Consider the following 25867-nt stretch of genomic DNA (forward strand, 5'->3'; position numbering starts at 1 on the left):
ACGCGACATTGTCGTGAAGTAGTCTATGCTTTACGGCAGTGGTTGTCAGTTGCTCCATGTGGCACCATGTGAGTGCTGAATAACAGTGAAACTCAATGTATTCTGCAAGCTTTTTAGTGTCTGATAAAAGATCGCAAAACAGTATATTGACTCGTACCCATTCTTTAAAGCGCTCCTTAATGTGTTCTTTTGTGATTTCGCCTTTTAGCGACGGGTAACGGTGAAACCTGCTGTGTTCTCTGATCTAGAGATGTTGTATTTCATCGGTCTCGGGCTGGGCGATGCTAAAGACATCACTGTCAAAGGTTTAGAGATCATCCGACAGTGTAGTCGCGTTTATTTGGAGGCTTACACGTCCATACTGACCGTCGGGAAGGAAGCTTTGGTATGTGGATCATTAAAGCAATTAGCTTTGGTATGTGTCATTAGGTCTGAATCTTGACGGTTGACAGCTCGATATGATCTCGATGAAGGCTATGATTGCATTTTGAAATATTGCTGTAATTTGAGATCTAAGATAGTAGATAACTTAGTACTCACGTGCCAGCAATATGCAGGTTGATGACAAATGATGCTTGGAATGATCTAAAAAATGTTTTTTTTTTTTTTTTTTTTTTTTTACTAGATTAAAACACACATGCCATGAAATGCCATGATATTTGTGTTTATCACTTTTTCAAATATTTCTGAAAAGGTTTATTCCATATTCTACAAAAAAAAAGTAAAACGTACTAATTTCATAAAAGTTTTTAAACATATTTTTCGAGGCTAAAAATGTATAGCCTAAATCATGAACATTAAGAATATATTTTTTGGTTACTCATTTTAACCTGAACTAGCCGTGGCTTTTCATAAAAAGGTCAAAATATGTGATGTTTTTAAGGACTTTACTGACTCTCTGTGATGTCATTTCCTGTTTAATAGTTTTCTTGTCACTTGACAACAAAATGACTTCCTGCATGTTGCACTAACTGATATGGCAGACAAAAGTTTTTCTGATATTAAGTAGCCTATTTTGTAAGCAGTGATAATATAAGGTTATGCAGCCGTACTTAACCCAATATTTCATTTTTATTATAATAAAAAAAATTAATAATAAAAAAAATGTGTACACCACTTTGACATTCTGGATTATTTGGGAGTGTTGGCCCTACAAAAATATCAGAAGTAATATGAATTCCATGTTTAATATTTTGAGAATCAAAACTAGGCTATTTTAAAGGAACACTCCATGTTTTTTTTTAAATAGGGCTTATTCACCTTCTTTCCTACATTTAGATAGGTGGGCAAATGCATTTTTGTCTCAGTGCATGAATTGTTTTAGTTTGACAGGGCCGGCGCTATCTTAGCTTAGCATAATGAATGGAATCCTTTGTTGCCAGCTAGCATGTCGTGAGTAAAAGTAATATAAAAAAGAAAAAACCCACCTAATTACTTCTTGTGGCCTGCGTATTCACAACAAGTACAAATAGCGATGCAGATTAACACTAGGCGATTTCCTAGGCAGATATTGACTTATATTATATTAAGGACTATATTAGGGGGAAGCACAGGCGAAGCACTGCTACTTGGGCGTGATATCTCTGCGCCCAAGTAGCAGTGCTTCGCCTGTGCTTCCCCCTAATATAGTCCCAAGTCAATATCTGCATAGGAAATCGCCTAGTGTTAATATGCATCGCTATTTGTACTCGTTTTTTTATATATTACTTTTACTCACGACATGCTAGCTGGCAACAAAGGATTCCATTCATTATGCTAAGCTAAGCTAGCGCCGACCCTGTCAAACTAAAACAATTCATGCACTGAGACAAAAATGCATTTGCCCACCTATCTAAATGTAGGAAAGAAGGTGAATAAGCCCTATTTCAAAAAACGGTGGAGTGTTCCTTTAAATAAAATTACTCTACCAGTCAAATTTGTCAAATCATGGTTTGTTTCAACTATCCAATAAGAAATTCAATTATTTTTATTATTTTTTATTTTGAATCATATTAATTATACTTACAAATCTAATGTTATTAAATTATTATATTTGTCTGCAAAATTAATATCAAACATTTAAGCTAAAGTGCTTAAAGTGCAACACTAATATGAAAACCCACATAAGAAACATTTGAATCATCTGAAATATTGATGTATTTCTGCTGCCGTTGCTTTCTGTCTCAGGAGAAGTATTATGGGCGCGAGTTGCTGCTGGCAGACAGAGACATGGTGGAACAACAGGCGGATGAGATCCTGAAGGGAGCAGATGTCAGTGATGTGGCGTTCCTGGTGGTTGGTGATCCTTTTGGGTAAGACTAACATCTACAATAACCAGTCTCCACTGTTAAAGACATATTTGATCCATATGTACAACTGCAAACTTGACCTGAACTAAAACATCCGGTCAGACTGTTGAGGAGGATTTACCCTCAACAATATAGTTGGCAACTTTCATTTGTGGTTTCTGTGCATATTTGTCATATGATGTTTTGAGTCACTCTGACATTACCATCACTTAAACCACAATTACCACAAGTGCAGTGCCTTACCAGGAAATTTTAATTCAGATGTTGCACAGGCTTTTATTGGAAAGCTTTGTCACAAGCCTATCCAATTCATATTTCATCATAAAATGAAAAAAGACATTACATGAGAAATTGGAGGAAATGTTCAGACTTGTTTGGTTCATTTTGATTCTGATAATGCCCTTAAGTGCACTTATTTCCCTTTCAACCAAAAGTATACAAAAAACCCATCAGAATACACTTCCTACAGCCTAATTGTAGATAAATAATGTAAATGTTTCCTATTATTCAGAATATTTGAACCACGGAGTGGTTGAGCACCAATGCTCTGGGCTGTAATGTTATCGGTCTTACGATTAGTGGGATGTGGACTGCCTGAGGTCTGGGTACTTTGGGAACTCTCCAGAAGAGATGAGCTAATTACGCCACACTTTCCCGTCTCTATCGTTTCTAGTCACGGTTGCGAAGTGTTTGGCTCCAGCGTTTTTCCATCCAAACCACCAAAACCCACAAAGCTGGGAGGAGGGATGGGGGTCTGACTCCTCATTTTCCTGCACTGAAGAATGTGTGGGTTTAATAAAATTTAATGATATATTCAAAATCGAAAAGGATAAGCGTTTGTGGCGCAATTATGATTATTTCCAAATTTTAAACTGCACAACACATGATGTCGACAAGATGTCGACAAGTAGCCGATCTGCAGTTGGCGCATATTTTGGATTAATGTACGCTAACAAATAAATAAATTTTGCTTCTCTCCAGGGCCACAACTCACAGCGACCTGGTTCTGCGAGCGCTGAATGCTGGGATACGGTATCGCGTTATCCACAACGCCTCCATCATGAACGCGGTGGGCTGCTGTGGATTGCAGGTACGTTTACCGCCGTTTGGCGAATTTTCACAGGCGAAATCCAGCCATTTCAATAGGAATCTACGAATTGTGAATTTCGTGTCAGGGCGAGATATTTCCCCACGAACTGGTTCAAATCGGTCATGCAAATCAGCTGCGCTGACCAACAAAAAGCTGCTTGGTTTGAAATTGACGCCTTTGTCAGTTGTGCTTCATACATCGCCACACAAAAGTTTGCCGGAATGTTGCTGATGTGACCGCACCTTCCCCGTGGTGTCATTGTCAACGTGTACTTTCCAGAAAACGTAATTTGCTATTGCGCATCATTCGTGCCCAGTCTCTCGTGAAAATGATCAAACGGCATTACGGCCTTTGTGCTGTAGGCGTCCCAGCGGAGTCTATCAACGAAGCCTTGTGGCCATCAATAACAGCCCCCTGTATTGACCTGTCAGGGCAGCTTTGTGTACCAAGAGGCCCCAGATGCCGCCCTAAGCTCACGATGGGCATTTTCAGTTGATCTGAGATCAGTGGCGCCATTTCTAAAGGATATTATTTAGGTAGGAAAAGCAGGTCCTAAATCATCTACCGCAGCTGCCGCTCTCATCTACTGAGGGATTTTGTAGGTTAACACACACTTTGCAATTACTGTTTTGGGTGCAGATTAAGATGCGCCAATTGGACTCAATCAACAAATAGGGATGCCAGAAAAAAGCATGACATTCCCCAACCCATGTGTGTAACTATCTGTTACCCAAAACACAAATTATTGTATTAGAAGGATTGGTTTTGTTCTACTTCCCCATGACTAGGTAGTGGATTCTGAATGACGGTCTTAAGTCATAACGAAGTGGAAGTAGCGACAGATCTTTTCCTCTGTAAGGCGGATCTGAATGCGAGCTTGCAGTCGATTGTAAGAAAGGGGCGGAGTTTAACCGGAGTTTTCCACTAGAGTGAAGTCTGACATTTCGACGGATCATTGTGACATTTTGATTACAAATTACGAGGTCAAAACTAAATTTTAACAATGAAACATGCAAACAATATTATATTTCATGCTGAATTCAAATGGATATTTCACATGAAAAATGTATCTTCTTTCCTCATTTCATTCCAAACCTGACTTCCTTTTGCTGAACACAAAAGATATCTTGAAGAATGTTTCAAACGTTCAACTGTCCATACAATTAAAGTCAATGGGGTCCAATGTTGTTGTTTTTGACCCTTTTGAGTTTCATTGTATGGACAAAAAAAAATATGGCCTCCTCAAAAAATCTTCTTTACTTAGACTTGCTAAATCATCAGCATGCTAAAACCTACTGAGCCCCACACATAACGTGACAAAAAAATATGTAGTGGGCATGAATTAAGAATTTGTTCACACATTATTTTGTGGCCATGTTTTCTTAAATAATTCCCTCGTTTTAGTTATATTGTTCGACAAACATATTAATTAATTCCCTTGTTTAGTTGAATTGAGTCCATTGAATTGAGTCCAACACCATTTCCACAATTTAACTAAATTTACAAGTCAGGAACAAATTCCTGATTTTTGGTTACGACATCATGGTTACGTTTTTTGGTTACGTTTTTTTTCCCCAACATATCATGTGCGGCACCTCGTAAAAACTCTCTCCATGAAGTTGTGACTCTAAATTTCATCCCTTTAAATCATCACTACTGAATTTATTAGAGCTAAGCAAAAATAAATGCATCTAGGTCACTAGTCTACCTAAACTAACCGACTAGGTTGGATTAGGGATGGCGAAAACTAAAAATTTTCTTGACCAACCAAAGAGCCTCATTAGCCGGTTGAAACCGGTTAACCGATTAGTTTAAAATGTGCTACGCTATTTGAAATAACAGCCACTTCGAGCCGCGCCTGCAATTTCGCAACTCTGTCTCATCTCTCTGCCGCTCTGCCTCCCGTTCACACACACACTGCCCAGGCGCCGCCCTTCCACTCACGTCACTTTTTTAAAATCCCCTACAGCGCGAAACAGTCCCGCAAACGCGGCACCGAGGAGCTTGTATGTAATCGGAGGACAAATGGCTCCTTAGTTTCGAAATGGTTTGGGTACAAGGTGATCGCGTTGAAAATAAAGGCGTTTGTCTACCGTTAGAAGCTCATTTGAAACATTGCCGCGGCTCATTTAAGAAAATGACAGCTCCGAAGAGACGCCGCTTTAGTTTGAGGTAGTGCTAACAATAATAAAGAAAGATGATGATCATCATCACCTTATAAGTACAAATCACTTCACACAAAAAGATCTTGGAATGAGATGGCTAACTGTAGTAGCGTTTAGTCCACTGTCTATAATAGCCTAATTTAGAGATTAAACTACAGACTACCGACAACTTTGATCGGTTAACGTTGATACGGTCAACCATCAGTCAAACGGTCATCGGTTAACATCCCTAGGTTGGATGTTTGATGACTTGATCCCTACCTATGTGTTGAGTCCAGTGTTATTTTAGAACATCAAGCTAAACAAATTGAAAATGAGAAATGTTGGTAACTAGCTGAATTAAAATCATTTAATTTAATTGTGTTTTATTACAGATAACAATTTTGTTCATGGTTTTAGTTTCAATTATCTATAATAACCCTGGTTGGGTCATATCGGACTAATATGCGCTTTACAAGGTCTGTAGAACGTAAAGTAACCGTAATCACACTTTGTTGTGTCAGCTGTGCGGCACTCTAGTGTTTACAATGATGTCATGCTTACTGAATAACAGGAAGCACCTTGTCGCTGAAACGGAGCTGAAAATGGTCTACATTAACACACTGAAGCATAGATGCTGTGCGAGTAAATTAAATCTGAACTTGATTGCTTGATTTTCCTCCTTAGCTCTACAACTTTGGTGAGACAGTGTCCATTGTGTTTTGGACGGACACGTGGAGACCCGAGAGCTTCTATGATAAGATCAAGAAGAACAGGGATATGGGCCTGCACACGCTGTGCCTGCTGGGTAAGCACTTCCTTCAAGTCTTTGTGAACGTGATGTTATATTTAGATAGAAAGTTATATGGTGTCGTACAATTGGCATGCTCTCCGGTCTGTCCCGTAGCTCACATGTCCCCAAGCAATTATCCAAGCATGCATGTTTGTTGCATCTTTAATAGTCACTGTAGCAATGAATGTGTCAAAACCAGATGCGACGACCCGCGTATTTTGACGTCCCGTCAAATTGGCTTTTCCCTTCAGGGGGCACATTAAACTTGGACCCGTTGCAAATGCTTTGGTACCCCCGAGGCAGATGGTAGCAAATAAATTATGTTTAAATCTGTGTGCCGTAGAGATTTCCAGACAACTCTCAATAAACCCCCAAAAGTACCAGTGGGATTTCCCAGTGGAAGGCGTCTTTGGTAATGAATGTTGGTAAAATCGAAGTCTACGGATTGATGGTTGTGTCTCATTGGATGGTGGGTGTGGTGGGAGTCCCCAGGTGCTTCCCAGCTGAGGACTCGGAGAGCAAGAGCGAGGACCAAAATGAGCAAGAGAGGAGGGATCAGTGTTATTAACCTCATTATTCAAAAGCAAACAGAGGGAGGCGGGGATGGGACACCCCCCCTTCCGCCCTTGGCCGCAAGTGCGCTTATCTAACACAATAACCCGCAGACACAACAAAAGCACACACACAGACAAAACACAAAGACTATACGCTGCATCCATTCATCATAATGTTGCTAACAAGACATGGGCTATTCATCAAGCTGGCAAATATTGGTCAATTTATTTGCTGATGTTCCTAAACTATTTTCAAAATAAGATTTGGAAACCTAAAAAAATCTAGGCAAATCCAGTGTCTACTCCCAACATAGTCAGATCATTCTGTTTCAATAATATTCAATATTTCAATAACATTTCAATTAATAATGTACATTTTCTGGTATCTTGCTTACTAATTTAAATCATCTTTTTCGAAGTTGGAAGGTAAAAAAACGTAGACGTAAAAACGCATTCAAAAGAAAGTAGCAAACAAAGTAACTGTCCTATTTGACTGTAGCCGAAGTCTAGCCTTGAACTTTCACCTGATTGCTGTAATTCATGAACATTTTGAGATTAACGTCGATGCTTTCGGTGTAGACATGGTGTGAGAACATGACTGGTCATGATTTGTACATTTGTCTTTGCTTTGTTCTCAATATGGGCCTCTCTCAGGTGCAGTCTGAAAATGTACTTAACTCCAGACTGCGTGGGGTTAACAGCCCCAGATGGAGGGGCGACCTACTATTTATGATGTGACAGTAACATCCAGAGAGGCCTAGTTTATAAAACCCAAGCTTATTGTATCGGACGGCACTTACAACTCCCCTATTTCGCAGATATCAAAGTCAAAGAGCAGACCATGGAGAATTTAATGAGGTAAGACTCTCACTTTCTGATTTTCTGTGGGGATGAGGGGGTTCTGCTGATTTATATCAAGTCTGTGGTGCTTTTCCGGGAGGGTCGATTTGTGGTTTGCAGCAGACATTGAGTTAACATTCATGCGAGTTGCAGGGGGGCACACTGGTTGAGCTGGAAAAAAATAACAACAGTAAAAACTGTGGCAGCTTGTTTGACTTGGACGCATGATATGTTATCATGGACCTTCCCTGGGCCGCCTCCAGAACTGCCACATTATAATTTTCCCATCTGAAGCCTTCAGAAATGTTTTATCGACAATAGGGGAACTTCATCCTCTGCTTTCAAACTTGAACTCCAAGTCTTTCCGAAAAACCTTCACTGGTGTTGAACTTGAGTTATTTCTCCTCATAGAAGATGGCTGTTAACTCCTTGCTCTCTCCTTGGTGTCCTATAATTATCTCCCCCCATGGTTGCGTACTTTGTGTAATTTTATATCCAATCCACATAAACCCCAAATGGGTTTTAGTGTTCCACTATGTACGCTATAAGGAGACGAGCATTAGGCCTGGTGCGTGTTCACTGTTCAAGGCTGGAAAGTGTGCTAATGTCTCCCAGATTTATTGGCACTGTTGTACCATTACTCGGAAATGGAATAACCATATGCTGCATGATTTTGGTCACAGTCAGATGCTTGTCCAGTGAGGTTGATGCCCTTCACTGCAGGGAGGGGGAAACGGCCCCAAAAAGAAATTCAAAGCATGTTTCCAGCTTCTTCAAGTTGACTGATTTCATCAAGGATGGATGGCTAGTGCACCTTAAGTAAAGCATGCAAAGTATTTTACTTCAAAGCTCAGATGTAAATTGCATTAATGGGCATCTTCTTGCTCAGGGTTCTGGGACCAACTGCAACTTCAAGTTACCTGCGCATTAAGAGCTCAGATCTAATTTCAAGACTGTCAGGGATTGAGACAAATTAATAGAAGACACCAGACACTTCTGCTCACTTTAAAGTTTACAAGTCCACTTTGTTTCCAGGGGTCGAAAGATTTACGAGCCTCCCAGGTACATGACTGTCGCTCAGGCAGCTGAGCAACTCCTGGAGATTCTACAGAACAGACGGGATCGTGGCGAGGAACTGGGTAAGAAACTCTCGCAAACCTTTCTGAATTGCATGAAAACCTAAAATGAACTCTGTGGTTGAACCATCTGGACGTCTGGCCAGCTTGAGACACTGGCAAGCATTGACGGAAAATTGAATTAGATTTGATTGAAAGCTGTTTTCATAGGGTTATCCTATGTTCTTTCTTTCAATGCAGCAATGACTGAAGACACTGTGTGTGTTGGTCTGGCTCGGGTCGGAGCCGAGGACCAGGCCATCCGTTCCGGGACGCTGCGTGAGTTGGCCTCCTGTGACCTGGGAGGACCACTTCACTCAATGATCATCAGTGGACACCTTCACCCTCTGGAGGTGGACATGCTGAAACTCTTCAGCGGTCCCGAGGGATTGAAGACCTTGAAGATGACTGATAGTTCCACATACATTTCCTGATATCCAAGAAGCTTGTGGTCCTGAAGAAGAAAGGTTCACTTCCCAGGACAAGTGGACAGACGTTGGTCCCCATGAGAGGCTAGAGCGGCTGGAGGGTCAGAAGAATTCCAGATCAAAGTTTACCACTTTAACCTTTAAGCACCGGTCGGGCCAGAGTTGCAGAAGATTTAGATTGGGAGTGGGATGGTTATTTTGATGTCTGGTAGCCATGTTCATGCTGTCAAAAAAAATAAATTATGGAATTATAATAGAGGAAATGGAAAAGGTTATTGTGAACCAACTGCATCTGGGTTGCATTAGTGCCTATGAAATTGAGCTTTCTTCAAAATTGGCATCGTGTTTCTGTACCAAGAGCCTTTCTTAATGGAACTTTCTCAGTAAGAATGTAAATAAGATAAAAGTGAATTCTGAGATTCTTTTGAGCATGTACCCACCCATGTCATAATGGATGAAGATCGATTTTCATACAATAAAGACACTCATTTGGTCGCCACTGATTACATCATCGCTCAACATGTAGTTTGACTGTTTTCATCTTCATCTGTGGTTTTGCTTGTGATCTCTCATTTCATTTCTGTCAGCATGAATTGCATAGAAAGTGAGCCAAGCAATTGTCAAACAGTCTTTCGCCTCTTTCTGGTTTGTTTATATAAAGTCAGATTCATAAAACAATTATTGTTTCAAATGAAGGTTATGAGCCGAAAGGGCACACCTTAAAGGAAAAAAAACTAGGGGGAAAAGTGGGGGTGTTGTTTTTATGTGATGGGCTTAATTGTTTGAAGAAGTTTTCTAACCACCAAATATTCGTAAGATATATTTGATTGTTTTCAAGAACTTGTCTCGTCATGGTGTAGGCCTGTTTTGTCGTTCGTTTTTTTCTTCGAACAGTTTTATATTTCCAGTTAACATTTTAAGAAGCAACTAGTTGAAACTGGTTCTGTGATAACACCCTCAAGAATATCCTGTGTTTCTCAAAGAAACATGGTTTATTCTTACAAAGGAGAAGTGAAATGTCAGTGTAAAATTGTCTTTATATCCTTTCAGTGGTAGGGTTGAAAACACTGCATTCAACCCATCTGTGAACAATATTGTGGTTCATGAATATTTTACCTAACATTAAAGCAATTTTACATATATAAAGATATGTAAGAAATCTAACATGTTGATGCAATTTGAATAGCTTGGTAAAAATAAGGTTTAACAATTGGTTTGACACTTTAATGTGATATTGTCATGAAACTCATAACCTCAAAATACATAATTGGACCATTCAGAAGCAACCAAACATTTTCATATGTCCTTTCTTCAACCTTGCTATTGCAGAATAGAATAATTTTTTGTTTTGCTTAGATTTATAATTACAGCTGAACACACGATAAAAGGTTTATTTATATGAGAAATTCACTGAAGGAAATCAAGCCAATTTAAACTGGAAAAGGTCTGTGTCCAGACAGGACTAAACGATCTTGATTAACTGTTTCCACCTATTACTTGAAAGGAAATAAACAGTAATAGCCTCTGACATTTTACTGCAAATATGGTGAAGTTGGCTTCTGATGCTTGTACCTTCTTTGTGCATAAAAAAAAGTGAAATAGGAGTTTAATGATTTCCACTCAAGTCGTTCATCAGATTTATGTTTGAAATTCGTTTCTTGTCGTTCTGTTGATATGAGGTTTGTTCATACAAACTTTACACCATGCATTAAAGAGCAAAGCCAAATGCAAAGGAATGTTTTAATTGTAGACAACTCAAATTCATAAAGATCCAGTTTTCATCGCATTCATGTTGACCATCAAACGCGGTCCAAGCGATTGTCCATGATCGTTTTTAAAAAGGCACTTAAGAAATTGCAGGCAAATCTGTTTATGTTTACATAATGGCATTAGCAAACAATTTCTGCACCTCTTTACAACTGTGCAACTGAAACATAAAGCAGGCGATGTACAAAAAGAGTCAATGAATCACATACTGCTATTTTTTGTTTTGTTTTTACAAATGTCCACTGAACTCCACATTCATACCACCAATAATTAAAACCCCATTCTGATCATGGAAAAGGGCGACAATTATGAGGAAAAGAAACAGTTTGGTGGGATCATAAAAGTAAAAAGCAATGGGGAACTTCAAAAAACAAACTTCAAATGACCAAGAGGGTGCAAAAATGTTGCAAGTTCTTTCTTCCCTCCAAAACATCAGATTGTTGTAGCTGGTCAGTTGTCGTTTTCTGGCAAGAGTGGAGTCAGACTGCTGGACTGCACCAGCTCCATCTTGATCCAAGATGGAGGTGGAGCGACAGAAACCCAAAGAGATGGGTTGAGGTGGAGAACTTCCCCACAGCAGCACAGAAGGTCTTTGGTCCCGGGACTCCCAAAGATCAGGAGAAATTTGGCCAACTCCTACATGGCAGCCACCTCAATCTGAACATACAGTTGTCTGACGCCAACCTGGGCACAGGGCGGAAAACATCACGTAATGGAAACTTTGAAATGACCTTTAATGAGCGAGATGACTTTGTTCAAGCCATATTCTTCAACAGTCCCCACCTGTGTGAAAATGTTGTGCGTTTGGCTGAGAAGCCATCTAGAATCTGCATCGGGCGCCACAAGGAGTTTGAGTGTACCGATGTAGACGTCTGTGCAAAGGGTCCAGAAGTGAGGTTCTTGAAGGTTATAGACCCCCTGAAGCTGCTGGACCTGCAAAGAACATTACTGGTTAGCAAATGCAATCTTGCAACGGGACATGCCATGTTAAGGCCAAATTCGTTGGTTATCTAGAAATGTTTAAGGACAACCTGGCATCACCATTTTGCAGCGGGATAAAGTTTAAAGATCAGACCCTCAATACGGTGTCAAGTTCCTCAATCTTCAAATGTGGCTACTTGGTTAGCTAGTTCATTTTTGGGACAACTTGGCTACAATCCCAGTTGATATCCCAGATTATCCTGAAACTCTCTCTAACCAAGTAGGCAAATATGAAGAACAGGATCCAGGAGATGGAAACGACTCACCCTTTGGTAGCATTCAGGAAGGGCATGGTCCAGAGAAGGAGGCGTCCGTTGCATCAAGATCCCTATGGACTCCCTGAGCAGAGGAACCACACTGTGGGAAAGAGGAAAGTGAGAAATGAGTCGCCGTTCAATCAGAAATGAACTCAATGGAGCGCCAAGTACAAGGCAAACTCTGGCAACAGGAAGGGACGCCACACATAAAGACGTCATTGGGTATGATTTGGTTTGTGATTTTACAGCTTGACACATCTTGTTATAAAACTGGGGAGAGGAAATTCTGTCATAATCCTAATAAAAAGAGGTCTTGTTTGTCATGATTTTTTCAGAGCATGCTAAACATGGTCCAACATAAACTTGCCCATCTTATAGTTGGGGTGGAGTAGCAGAGAGCTGTGCTGATGTCATTTCAACAGATGTAGTGCGCGTGAGCCGGCGAGCAACCCTAAGCACACTAGGATAGACATCCAAACCCATTCATTCTGCAGAAGAATCACTTGGCAGAAACGGATGACTGGTTACTAAAAGACTATTTCTCTCCTAACCAGTCAGCCGTTTCTGCCCCATCAAAGCTAGGTCTTGGCTAGGCCAGCATCTTATAAAGTCATCAGTCCTCTTTCAAACCTTCAAGGCCTGACCACTGCTCCATCTGGGAACCATTAGAGGGTTCCTTGGTTTGGACTTCTTTACCGGTCCCTAATCTACTCGATCACCCCCACGTTCTCCTGAACTCCTCCCTGAAACCCCAGCCTCAGTTTGGGACACGCCAAAGTGGAGAAGCTGATCTTTGTCTCTCCTAGACCTTCACAAAACTGAAACGCAAATGTGGCAATCAACAAAGCATTTCACAACATTTGACCTTCTTAACAAAAGTCAAAAATAGCAACGTCAGCCTTAAAAATAATTATAACCCCAACATTGTTCTGGTAAATTATTACAAACTGCAATCATATTACTCCCAAGGCATCGATTTCACAATAGTCATGTCTTGACTCGGCTGAAATGTTCCTGTCAGGTGCTACAGACTTTCACTGCCCTACTTTGAGAGCACAGATGAGTAATATTACACTGCGCTCCAGACCAATCTATAGCTTTACTGACTACTCAGGACTCTTTGTGGTCAAGTAACATTAGGTAATGCGTTAAATGCACTTGTTAAATTGCAACGCATGCAAACATTTTTGTTAATACTTCACTTAAAAAGACTGTGGTTTACCAAGCAACCGAACAAACTTGTAATCTATATAAAAGCCATATAGGAACATGATACCAGAGCCTGATTGGTCTGTCTCGTCCTTCTTCGGATCTATCAGCTTGGAAAGTAAAATGAATCAAGTCTACTAGCAGACTGACCGCATTTCTAATACATTATATACGCAATTTTATATACTACTATTCCATGTACACTCTTGATTAAAATTAGGTGCATTTATAAATAAAGAATAGAATTAAGAATAAATGCTGTTTAAAATAGTGTTATATGAAGTATAGCATGTCCCATCACAGAACATGCCAACTTCCTGAAGGATTTTCTATTGCCTGTTACCTATTCCACTGCAACATATGACCATATGTTTCCCATCGCCATGTACTGTGACAGGTCATCATACAACTGGCCACTGTGCATTCCTCTCAGTAACTGGTCTGTTTGTCCCTCTTTTAGAAAACAAAATGAAAACAGGAAAGTACTGGATGAGGGTACCTCAGACCTCTGACATCATACTATTGTTCCACACCTTCCTGTTCATTGAAACAGAGGCACTCACCGTTCACTGGTGCTTGATCGCTAACCTGTCCGAAAAACCCCGTAATGCAGTTACATTAGTGACTCAGTCAGCCAAAATACAATTACGTGCGAGAGTCAAGGGTAAGCTGGCCAGTGACATCGACAAAATGTCACCACCTAGGTCAGGGTGGCAATCAGGATAAATTACTTCTGCACGGACGAATGTAATCACCTTTGAGCTTTTTGGAAACCAGCTTGGAGTCACAGTAAAACACAAGCACTTCTAAACCGCACAGAAATTATTGGTTATCACGCCCAGACAACCTAGTCCCTAATTGGAGCGCAGAAGCATTTATGACACCAGAACCACCGCAGGAATGATGTGACCTTAGTGAAGTCTGCGTCTGAATCGGCACAGTGGGAATTAGAGCAGGTACTTTTAACTTGAGATTTATATGGAAAAGGAAACAAACTTTTTTCATTTCTAGGGCAAGAAGTTCTTGGGATTCTACCACAAAATGCTGAAGGTGATTTACTGCTAGGAACATACTGCACTCAAGTTATGGTCAAATAGCTATTAGGCTTTGAACATAAAAAAAAAACCGTATGTCTGGATTCAAGGGCATATTTTTGTAGTATGAGTGTCTACAGACATTTGAACATCTGACCAGCTCCACCAATACTTTACTATAAATGATTACTAATACTAAAACTTTTTCTCTTGCCACAAAGCTGATTGTAAAAAGGGGTCCAATCTGAATATATAAGACAATTTAAGTAAACCTGGATGAATCATATGTCTCATTTCACCTAAAAAATTAAGACTAATTTTTTTTTTTAATTAAATTAAATATTTTATTTTTAAAATACAAAAATCATATTTAGAGTCTACTATATTTTTTATAAATAAATATAGCTAAATAAGTGATTATATATTAAATATATTAGAATATTATCTAGCCTAATAATATATACTGTATGCATATTTCAATTATTATTGCATAACATTCCTTTATTAAATTACATATAAATCATGCATCTTTTGTATGTATTTTAATGAAATGTTACGCAAAAATAATCAAATAATTGTTTTTAAATATGCTCTATAAGAGCTAGAACTTAAAAGAAACTAGAACTAAAAACAAATTAAGTTGAACGTACATAATGATACTAACAGTGAACGTTCATTATTTTAATATGCAGAGCTGAGCTAAAATTAAGTGAATGACGCTGCATGTATATGTGGCTTTTCCCCCACCAATTAAACACCATGAATTAGAATTCTGAAAACCAGTATGGTGTAAAGTAGCTAGTTATGCAGCCAGCACAGTGCTAAAGCACATTATGTGAAGAAATACAGTAAATCAAAGAATAACACAGTAACATGAAACAAAAGCAGCTTTGCAGAGACAAACGAATCCATCCTCAAAGGCCCAGCTTAGTACACCCAGAACAAATGTTAATTACTGTTAACGTTCCCTACCCATTCCTTGGGCTTTAGGCTGTGACCCAAAGCGATTAGTGGTCTTTGGAAGACTTTGGTGGTGGGGGACTGCTGTAGGTCACAGCAGCAGGACTCCTCCACTCCCTCTTACTAATCACAGGGTACCAAGACAGCTCCCCAGATATCCCCTTAAAGCAAGGCTACCACACCCAGAGCGGCCTTAGCTAAACACGCCCCGGTTCGCGTACAGCGGGGGATCTTTTGCCGGCGAGTCCCGCGCACATGGGTCACGCCTCAGGTGCGACTGATGAAGGAGAAGTCATTCACCCTAGTGAAAGGTCAAACATCTGAATGTGAGCAAGATGGCTGGATCAAAATAAGGCACTCTACTGAGAATATTAATCTCACAATGTGGGGTGCATGGGGAAAAACGCTGTCCAAACAAAGCAGAGTCCATCTTAACGATCAAACGAAGAACCACAGACATTCCACGCGGCCAATTATGGTTTATCTCTCACAAGACTCGAACAATAAATGATTCTGCGGTGCCAGACGTACACAGACATGAAGTTCAAACGCATAAGAGAGTCTAGAGTTGCAGATGAATTTGTGCTTTGGTCCAAATCTTTCATGCTGGTATCATGTGTTTAATAAATCTATATACGCAACAGGCCGGTTTCCCCAAACACATTAAGCCTAGTTCTGGATAATGCATCACTTTTCTTGGGCTGTTTTCAGAAGAGCATACTAGAATACTACTATTTCCGCAGTATATAGTATACAAATTTCGCAAGTACCCTTGACCTTCTACATTTGGAAAAAGGGTGTTTTATCCCACAACTTTAAGTGGAACACGACATAAAATACTTTGAAAAAAAGGTCCAAAATTGTTTTGACGAAAACAGCTATACTACAGTATCCCACAATGCAATGTGTTTGACATGGCCTTCCAATCAGAAGTTATTACTTCCACAATTTAACTTTTTAACTCATTCTTTGACCAATTTGACATAAAATTTGATTAAAAATACAAAATAAAGTTTTAATTTGGGTCATGTGATTTAGAATGTAGCTTGAAATGCCATAATAAAGCAATTTGACATACTGTTCCACATATTATTTTTAAAGTGTAGCAGACTGTATGCAGCATTTTTTTTAATCAAGTGTCAGAAGGGTAGAAGAGCCTTCTTACCAACCCCCCCAAAAAAATCTTACCAACCCCAAATGTTTGAACAGTAGTTTTAATGCCCAGTATTCAATTGTGAACACAGCCAGGACTTTTTCTTAATCTGAGGTCTGAGAAAACCAATACAGGTTTAGTCATATCAAAATCTGTTAGCGTCAAAAGACAATGCCTACATATGGACCACAGGAACGAGACGTCTAGAGCTACGAGATGAAGGCTAAGCTCTGTTCTAGTTTGCAACAATTTTAATTGTGTGCTCTGGAAATGAAGGGCTTTCCATTTTCATGTGATACCTTTGTGTGTGTGCCATACCAGATCCGCCTCCAGATTGCACCTGAATGAGACCGAGACGCCGTCACGCAGGTGCAATGTGGGAGAGCTGCCATACTCTTAGCCTTACTCTCAATTCTCAGTATTTGCCACTCTGCAAATGCATGGAAAACTCAAGAACAGAGAGGAAAAAATGTCTAAGCTGGGGTCTCTGTCTGACATAAACCTCCCCTATTTGAGAAACAAAGAGAAGGAAAAATCCATCTTAAAAGATGCCTTTGTTGCAGTAACATTCACAGATCGCCACCACATTCCAGAGGGAGAAGAAAAGCCTCAAACACGGACAAGAGCGAGGAAGAGGGGGGTTGGAGAGACGAGATGAATATACGGGAAAGACTTGTGCATTTTGCAAAAAGGGGTTTGCGCGTTCTCCATCGGAACGGTGGTATTTCACTCAAGCACAGTAACCGCAGGCCATCTGCAATTTAAACATGGGGCACACACACAGCAGCTCCTGCTCAAATTTACACAGCCGTAAAGCACATTTACCTACATCACACAGAAAAAATAAAGCCTATTCATCACCATAAAACTATCTGCTGCTTTTTCTGAGATTATGGAGGAGGAATGGAAGATTTGGTAGGTTTAAAAAGCGAACAAAGGCACAAAAATGCTAGACAAGCATGCATATTTCCCTGCTCGACTGGAGTTGTTTGAAAAATGCCACATGAGAGGCTCCAGTCCTGGGTTTTCTGGCTTTGCCACATGTTGAGAAAGTGCTCTGGGCTCCACCCTCCGAGCGTGTATCCTGTAATTCACCCGGCTGGAGTGCCAACGGCTCCACAGGGCTCTTGGTGAAGGGCACTGTGAAGTGGCTTTTGTATGATCTGTGTTGGGTGCTGTTGAGGGTTTCTGGGTGGGGTTGAGGGTGGAGAATGTCTTGAGCAGAGTCGAGAGAGGTCAATGCTCATAATAGCGTGGGCTGAGGTGTGCGTACTCACCTCACTCCTATGAGAAGTGCGATGAGCATGGAGCAGATTGGGTCTGCGATCATCAGGTCGTATTTCTGCATTAGGATGGCTGATATGATGACTCCGACACTGCCCAATGTGTCCGCAACAATGTGAAGAAAAACTCCTGCAATGAAGAAAATTGGCATTTTTTGAGTCGCTTTGGATAAAAGCGTCTGCTAAACAAATAAATGTAAATGTTAGTTGTTCCAAAACCTAAAAAAAAAATACACATTACCATTCAAAATTTGGGGTTGTTAAGATTGAAAGAATTTGGGGTTGCTAAGACTGAAAGAAGGCTCTTATGCTCACCAAGGCTGCATTTATTTGATTAAAAATACAGTAAAAACAGTAATATTGTAAAATATTGTTATCATTTACAGTAACTGTTTTCTAATTCAGTACATTTTGAAATGTAATTTATTCCTGTGATGCAAAGCTGAATTTGCAGCATCATTACTCCAGTCTTTAGTCACATGATCCTTTAGAAATCATTCTAATATGCGGATTTTGAGCACAAGAAACATTTCTTATAATTATTATCAATGTTGATCATCTGCTTTATTCTTGTGGGAGAAAAAAAAATTCAGGATTCTTTGATGAATAGAAAGTTCAACAAAACAGTTTTTTTTAATAAATCTTTTGTAGCATTATAAATGTCTTTACTGCCACTTTTGATGAATTTAATGCATCCTTGCTGAATAAAGGTGAATTTCTTTAAATATATATTTATATTGACTACAGATGCACAGATATGAACATTTTAGCTGATACCAATAACAGATAATTCATTATATTTCAAAGCCGATAACAGATATATATTGGCCGATAAATCTAAATCCAAATTTTCGGGCCAATAACGCTAACATTACAAATTAAAATATGGGTCAGTACTGATATGATGGCCAATATATTGTGCATCCCTAAAACTGACCTCAAAATTTTTAATGGTAATGTATATAAATATATACAAAAATATTCAAAATGTATTTTAGGATTTCTCAAATTAGTATAAATATATGTAATATTAATATTATAACTAAATCTTTAATATGTATAACAAATTATATTAAAATGAATATAAAATTAAGTGCAGTGCGTTGAAAACCCCTGCACTGGGGCTTTTGTCTACATGAAAGGTCCTGGTTTTCACTTAAAAATCACTAATATTGAGTCTGAGATGAGGACACAACATTTGCTAGCACCCATATTCAAAACATAACGAACTTGCTGTCTGGGATACCATGTCCATGTCTAGTGGTAACCCTCAAACTGATGATGTCATTTCACAAACAGGTAATCGAGAACATCCTAGAATGAATAGCCAACCTGTAAGACTGTCTTCCCTGACAAAATCTCCAGAATATATCAAAACATACAATACTCCGTTAAAACCTTGAAGTGAGTTAGTCAACTTTTCCTAAACTCAAAGGTCTGTACTGGCTGTCCTGTCTTGACACTGGAGAATAGTTGTGGACTGTGGTGTGATGGCACGCCATGAGACAGTCCACTAAGTCCTTTCCTTTCCCCAGAATGAGATGACATACTTGCGGTTACTCTCAGTTTTGCAGAAAGCATGACCGCAGTATTGGAGCAAACTCCCTAATAAGTGAAGACCCCGTCCAAATGCGGTCAAAGCAAATACTAGAAAAATATCAAGAATGCTGGAGCTCACCACATCCTTATAAACAGGCTGTGTTTTGAATAGAATACTAGCTTACCAAATTATATGCAGGATATACTGCCAACAATTAAGACAATAAAGTAGTAATGGGAACAGTAGACAAATGAAAGTGTTTATTTTGGTATATATATATATATATATATATATATATATATATATATATATATATATATATATATATATATATATATATATATACACACACACACACACATACACAGTAATACATTATATTATTCATTAAATATAAAAAAACAAAAACAAAAAAAAAACACTTAAAACATATCACTCTTTATTATTATAAATATATAAATTTCCTTAATAATAATAATATCTATTTCTGTAAAATAATAATAATAGTAATAAAACTGTTTTAATTTATTATTAACAATGTTTTTTGTCAAATTACTTTTCTTATTATTAAAATATTTTTTTATTATTATTAATGAAAACATTTGTCTTTTGTAAAATAATATCAATTATTAATATTTTCTACTAATATTTTAAACTAATATTTTCATCTCATAATGATACTAATACTACTACTAATAATCATGATAATGGAATTAATATATTTCATTATATTTTTCCCAAATAACATTTCGGGAAATTAATAATATAATATATTAATAATTGTATTTATATTATTCTAAATTGAAATCCAATTTAATAATGATGATAATTGTGTGAAAATGTAAACCATTGGCATGTGCAGTGCATTATATTGCACACTGCACATTTTGGCAAACACAGTACATCTAAGTATTCTACGCACTGAGAAAATTAGCATACTAAGCTCTGTGTAAAAGGTAAGAGTAGTACACTAGAATGCTATTCCAAACATAGCCAAATTAGACATGACGAGCTTCAGGATGGAAGGTTGGTACAATCTACTTGCAATTCATCACTGTGAGTGGAGAAGAGGATCCACGGCTGGGATGGAGGCAGCGTAACCTTTTGCACTGTCACCTCCTCTCCCCCCCTCCCCCTTCTCTACATGGTCCTCCCTTCTGTGCCCCGTTCTTTCTCCCTCGAGCAGGCCTCCCAAAGGATCCATTCTCTCTCTGTGTGTGCCAGGGTGAAGGGGACAAACTACTTTCTCTGCTCTGCTCTTTCCCACACAAGCTCGGACAAAGGGATTTAAAGCGACAGTGTACCGCACTTGCTCTAGTGTCAGTGTTAACCAGGTTAGAGTCCGAGTCAAAGGTTAGAGGTTGGGGTGGTCAGAGGTGTCACTTCATCACACATAAAAGTCCATCATCCAGTCACATCTGATGTAGACCACTCATTTCAAGTGTTTTCCTTGTTTAAATGAAGATGCATAATTTTCCGAATTGTTACGACTACAGAACCTCATCTACTAAGAATTCAAAATATTGACCGCCTATAAAAGAGGAAAAAGCTGTCTAGACCTGATAGTAAATATTTTCATATCTGGTACCTTGCTAAAAGCATGCTGATTATCGTTAAACAAGAGATCTCTAGCGCCATCTGGAGGTGACTAAACATACATTAAAAAAACATACCTTGTAATATCTGCTTGCTGGCGCCTTTCCCCGGTGTGTGCGATTGGTCATCTGAGGACACAGATTAGAAATGAATCATGCTATACCAGACACCATCACGATGTATCAAAACAGCTTCTAAAATTTTGCCACAGCATGAGGACACCAAATAACACATCTGATGCATTAAAACAGATTCATACAGCACGCAAATCAGTGAGGTAACTTGAGGTCTTACCGTGGCAGTGGGGATCGTCATGCGAATGGCCATGTCCTCCGTGTGAATGCCCATGATCATGTCCATGTTTGGACTCGTGACTGTGGCCGTGGTCTCCATGACTGTGTCCATGTCCCACACTCCCATTAAACAGAGAATGACTGTGGCCATGACCTTAAAATTGTACACAAGATGACACATCTATGAAGAAGCACGTGTGTAAACGACTCGGACCGGTTTCACCTAATGGTTACAAGATGCTTACCTTCACCATCGTGTGAATGTCCATGTCCTCCATGCTGAAAAACGAATATTCCTACAAGATTCACCAACAGCCCTGCTATGGACACCGGGAGCAAGCGTTCATGGTGCACATCAGGGGGTTCCAGCGCCCTCTGGTGGGAAGACGAGATGGCATCATTCACAAACAGATTTGACTGGATCAGTGTCACTTGGCAAGTGAATCGACTGTAATCTTATAATCGTACGTACCTCTACTCCTTCTGAGAAGATAAAGAAGGCGGTAAAGATGAGGAAAAGGCCGTTCACGAAGCCCGCAAGAACTTCTGCTCTGACATACCTACAAAAATAATGAAATGGGCTTGGATTAGAATGCAGTGATGCAACCAGAGACAGGCGTTTCCTGTCAACACCACGCAAGCAGAAGTATATCCTTCATAGGAAACTTGTGTCATTGGTGCTCTAGCACAAAAGTTGTTTTAAGTTGTGAAGTGGTCTCTCACCCGTATGAGAAGGAGTCATTGGACCTCCACCGTGAGATGACTGATGCTGCAAGGCCTGCCAGGAGAGCCGTGCAGTCGAAGAACATGTGAAAGGAATCGGATATCAAACCTAAACTGAGAATCAAAGCAACACAAAAAGGGAAGTGTTTAATAGTCATGAAACCTGAGAACTGCATCCCACCTCATACTGAGGTCAGAGTCGCGTAAGGGCTTTTGTTAGACATTACTCACTCTTTCATTTGAAGACAAAGGTATGTTCATACTGACAGAGATTTGGGTGTCAAGTATTGTTGGTTGCAAGTGGGTCAAACTGTGCAATTAAATAGATAAATAATTTCAGTGAATAAAAATGTAAGTAAAAAAAGAATATTATAAGTTATACTCTTATTAATGTTTATATTTGTTTTTAAATGTACAAATACAACGAAATAGTTCATTATAATAATAATTCACTTTCTCATTCTCAAATGACAGAGACTTTATTATAAAAAAACGAAATAAAAAATTATTATTAATATAATTATTAAAAGAATTCAAGCTTTGCTGCAAGCACTCCCATTCGCATAATAATTTCAAATGACAGATAGTGTATTAAATCAATTATAATAAGTAATAATTTTTACATAAAATTATTACAAAATAGTATTATTATTATTGTCATAATAATACGACTTCACTATCTGCACTTCCATTTGTAGGATTTGTGTCATTAATTTGCATAATACTATCAGTGTATTAAATACATTACTAAATTAAACAACAATAATAAAATGTAAACAAAAAAAAATTATTCACATCAACTGGAAAAAAAAAACTTCTACTAACTTTGTCATTGCAAATTGCTGACAGTGTTCACAGTCAAATAACCATAATAATTGATGATTAAAAAAAATAGTAGGAATAATAATAATTATTATAATTTGCATATTATCAGTGTATAAATAATTATAATTAACAATAATAATTATAATAATAGTATTGTTGTTATTATGATGAATATAGTAAAGATCAATTATTACAATAATTACATATTATAATTATTATCATTTTTGTTATTATTATTCATCAAATAATGATAACAATAATAAATAAAGCTTCACTGTCTGCACTCCCATTCGTGGGATTGTGTAATTTGCATAATATTATCAGTGTATTAAATAAATTATTATATTAAACAACAACAATAACAAAAACATAAAACAATAATTCCACGTAAAAACTGAAAATAAAAAACTTCTGTTAACTTTGTCATTGCAAATTGCTGTCAGTGTGCACAATTTACTAATAAACATCATATATATATATATATAGTACCAGTCAAAAGTTTGGAAACATTACTATTTTTAATGTTTTTGAAAGAAGTCTCTTATGCTCATCAAGCCTGCAGTAAAAAAACACACAAAAAAAACAGTAATATTATGAAATATTATTACAATTTAAAATAATGGTTCTCTTTTTTAATATACTAAAATGTAATTTATTTTTGTGATGCAAAGCTGAATTTTCATCAGCAAGTACTCCAGTCTTTGGTGTCTTATGATCCTTCAGAAATCATTCTAATATGCTGATTTATGATCAATGTTGGAAACAGTTGTGCTGCTTAATATTTTTTTTATAACCTGAGATACTTTTTTCAGGATTATTTGATGAATAAAAAGTTAAAAAGAACTGTATTTATTTAGAATAGAAATCTTTTGTAACAATATACACTACCGTTCAAAAGTTTGGGAACAATAACTATTTTTTTTTAAGAAATTAGTACTTAAATTCAACAAGGATGCGTTAAATTGCTAAAAGGTGATGGTAACGATTTATAGGCTATTGTTAGAAATGTTTTTATTTTGAATAAATGCTGTTATTATGAATAAATGCTGTTAACGTTTTTCTCATCAATGAATCCTGAAAAAAGTATTCCAAAAAAAAATATATTAAGCAGCACAACTGTATCAAATCATCATATTAGAATGATTTCTGAAAGATCATAAGACACCAAAGACTGGAGTACTTGCTGATGAAAATTCAGCTTTGCATCACAAAAATAAATGACATTTTAAAATATATTAAAAAAGAGAACCATTATTTTAAATTGTAATAATATTTCATAATATTACTGTTTTTTTTTTTAACTGCAGGCTTGATGAGCATAAGAGACTTCTTTCAAAAACAAAAAAAATAGTAATGTTTCCAAACTTTTGACTGGTACTGTACATATACATAAATATACATATAAATACACACACATATATTATATATATATATATATACATAAAATAAAAGTATGTATGGTGTATAAATGGGAATATATGCTGTGATTAATATACAATGGCATACAAATGGTTAATGCCACTTTCCCCATATTTGGTGTATTTGGAATATTCCAGCTATTTCTCAAAACCAAGCCAGATCTGCTTCACTAAAAAGCATTTTTGGGCATTAAAGGCATTGTTAAACATTCAAACATACCTATATGCTCACATATGCCGTCTAGATAAAAAACCTCAATAGGTTTTGAGCCACATCCTGTATTTTATTAACTCTGATCAGCCATCAATCTCACTTAAAAGATGACTATGATAACAGATCATGGGAGAAACTCCATTCAAAACATTCGTAAAGGCCCAAAACAAAAGCACACTAGCTCATCCCACATTAGACATACGTGGCATATTCTTGTGTGTTTGGCCCCCTCCTGTAAACGTTACCTGTTACTCCATATGCCGTAACTCAGCTCCACGAACGCGAAGGACAGGTTCAAACACAGGAAGAAAAACAGATTGCGAGAGGTTTTATCGGCAAGAATTGATCTGGGGAGGAACACAAAGACAAAAATAGAGAGGAAGTTTCATGACTGATTCATTTTAAAAAGCGGACTTACCAGACAGACTGGCTGTAACGTTAAACCCACAGCTAACAAACACACGACTGAAGTTTATTCAAATGAAATGCTCTGGGGAAATGACATGGGGTCCAAACACACTCTTAATAGACGTGTTTTGTTGTTGAATATATTTTAACAAATTTAATAAAGTAAATTGAGTGACATTACACATTTTGTTAAATGTTAACTTCGCTTTGCTAACATCTGTCTGGCTGAACGATAACCTGAAGCTTTCTGCTTCCTTGTCATATCAGTTAAAATAACTTTTCAGGATGTATTTATTCACTCTATATATTTTGTAGAGGAATTCGTCTAAATAATGTTTTACAGACACATTTTTAATACAGTTTCGCGAGCTAACTAGCATGCTAACTGCATTAGCCACACAAAACCGACAGCTGTGAGTGAAACTCAATGAATTATTATACATTTAAGCGTCGTTACCTGAACCAGCCCGATAACTTGACGAACAAGTTGAATTTGGCAGGCTTGTACTCGTCATCTTTGATGGATAACGGGAGCATGTTTCAGCGAAGCGTCTCCGGTTAGCCGTTGAGCAGCACTGCGGCTTCACGAGCGTCTGGACGCAAGACAGCGGAAAGTCATCGCGCCGACGTCGCGCGCGTCATGTCACTGACCCGGTCGGTGGAACTGGTATTGAACAAACCCCACAGATTTTCTTAAATAAATGTAGACTCATTGTAATGTTTATCTCGTGTAATGTGTTTTAATCCATTCATTCATTCATCTTTGATTATATATTTAAATAATCAAACCATTTATACATCCATGTTAGAAATATTCAGGTTGAGGTTTATTTATTTATTTATGTTAGAAATATCCTTCTGATAATATGCAAGTATAGGCTAATGAATATTGGCCTTCTAACAATAATAAATTATTCTTTCATTTATTTATTTGCTTTTTAATCTATCCAACCA

At 38.0% G+C, this 25867-nt stretch overlaps 2 protein-coding genes across 4 annotated transcripts; one reads left to right on the top strand and one right to left on the bottom strand.

Moving 5' to 3' along the window:
* Positions 1-10981, top strand: dph5 (diphthamide biosynthesis 5). Of its 3 annotated transcripts, none has more exons than XM_081385248.1 (8): positions 1-68; positions 209-385; positions 2167-2291; positions 3270-3378; positions 6210-6330; positions 7688-7727; positions 8745-8848; positions 9026-10981. In XM_081385248.1, the coding sequence occupies exons 1-8, from the start codon at positions 57-59 to the stop codon at positions 9256-9258; spliced, it is 921 nt and encodes a 306-aa protein (XP_081241374.1). In that variant the 5' UTR covers positions 1-56; the 3' UTR covers positions 9259-10981. The 3 variants fall into 3 exon arrangements, with proteins under 3 accessions (XP_081241374.1, XP_081241375.1, XP_081241373.1); XM_081385249.1 differs by having other exon boundaries at positions 249-385; positions 9026-10975; XM_081385247.1 differs by having other exon boundaries at positions 8-68; positions 209-415; positions 9026-10975.
* On the bottom strand, positions 10451-25867 carry slc30a7 (solute carrier family 30 member 7). Its single transcript, XM_081385246.1, has 11 exons — positions 25371-25867; positions 24751-24852; positions 22049-22162; positions 21798-21885; positions 21571-21700; positions 21327-21479; positions 21110-21160; positions 17891-18026; positions 12267-12357; positions 11803-11952; positions 10451-11703 (listed from the first exon to the last, which is right to left on the bottom strand). Exons 1-11 carry the CDS (start codon positions 25448-25450, stop codon positions 11656-11658), a joined length of 1143 nt encoding a protein of 380 aa, XP_081241372.1. The 5' UTR covers positions 25451-25867; the 3' UTR covers positions 10451-11655.

The sequence above is a fragment of the Scardinius erythrophthalmus genome, assembly GCF_964197995.2.
Source record: "Scardinius erythrophthalmus genome assembly, chromosome: 14".
Taxonomy (NCBI): Eukaryota; Metazoa; Chordata; class Actinopteri; order Cypriniformes; family Leuciscidae; genus Scardinius; species Scardinius erythrophthalmus.

Coding starts and splice junctions, on each gene's coding strand:
- dph5 (XM_081385247.1), top strand. Junction 416..2,166: donor CATTAAAGCAATTAGCTTTG/GTATGTGTCATT, acceptor TTTCTGTCTCAG/GAGAAGTATTATGGGCGCGA. Junction 8,849..9,025: donor GGATCGTGGCGAGGAACTGG/GTAAGAAACTCT, acceptor CTTTCAATGCAG/CAATGACTGAAGACACTGTG.
- slc30a7 (XM_081385246.1), bottom strand. CDS start 25,450: ATGCTCCCGTTATCCATCAAAGATGACGAGTACAAGCCTGCCAAATTC. Junction 24,853..25,370: donor AAGTTATCGGGCTGGTTCAG/GTAACGACGCTT, acceptor GTTCCTCCCCAG/ATCAATTCTTGCCGATAAAA. Junction 18,027..21,109: donor CAGCAAGCAGATATTACAAG/GTATGTTTTTTT, acceptor TCTTCATTGCAG/GAGTTTTTCTTCACATTGTT.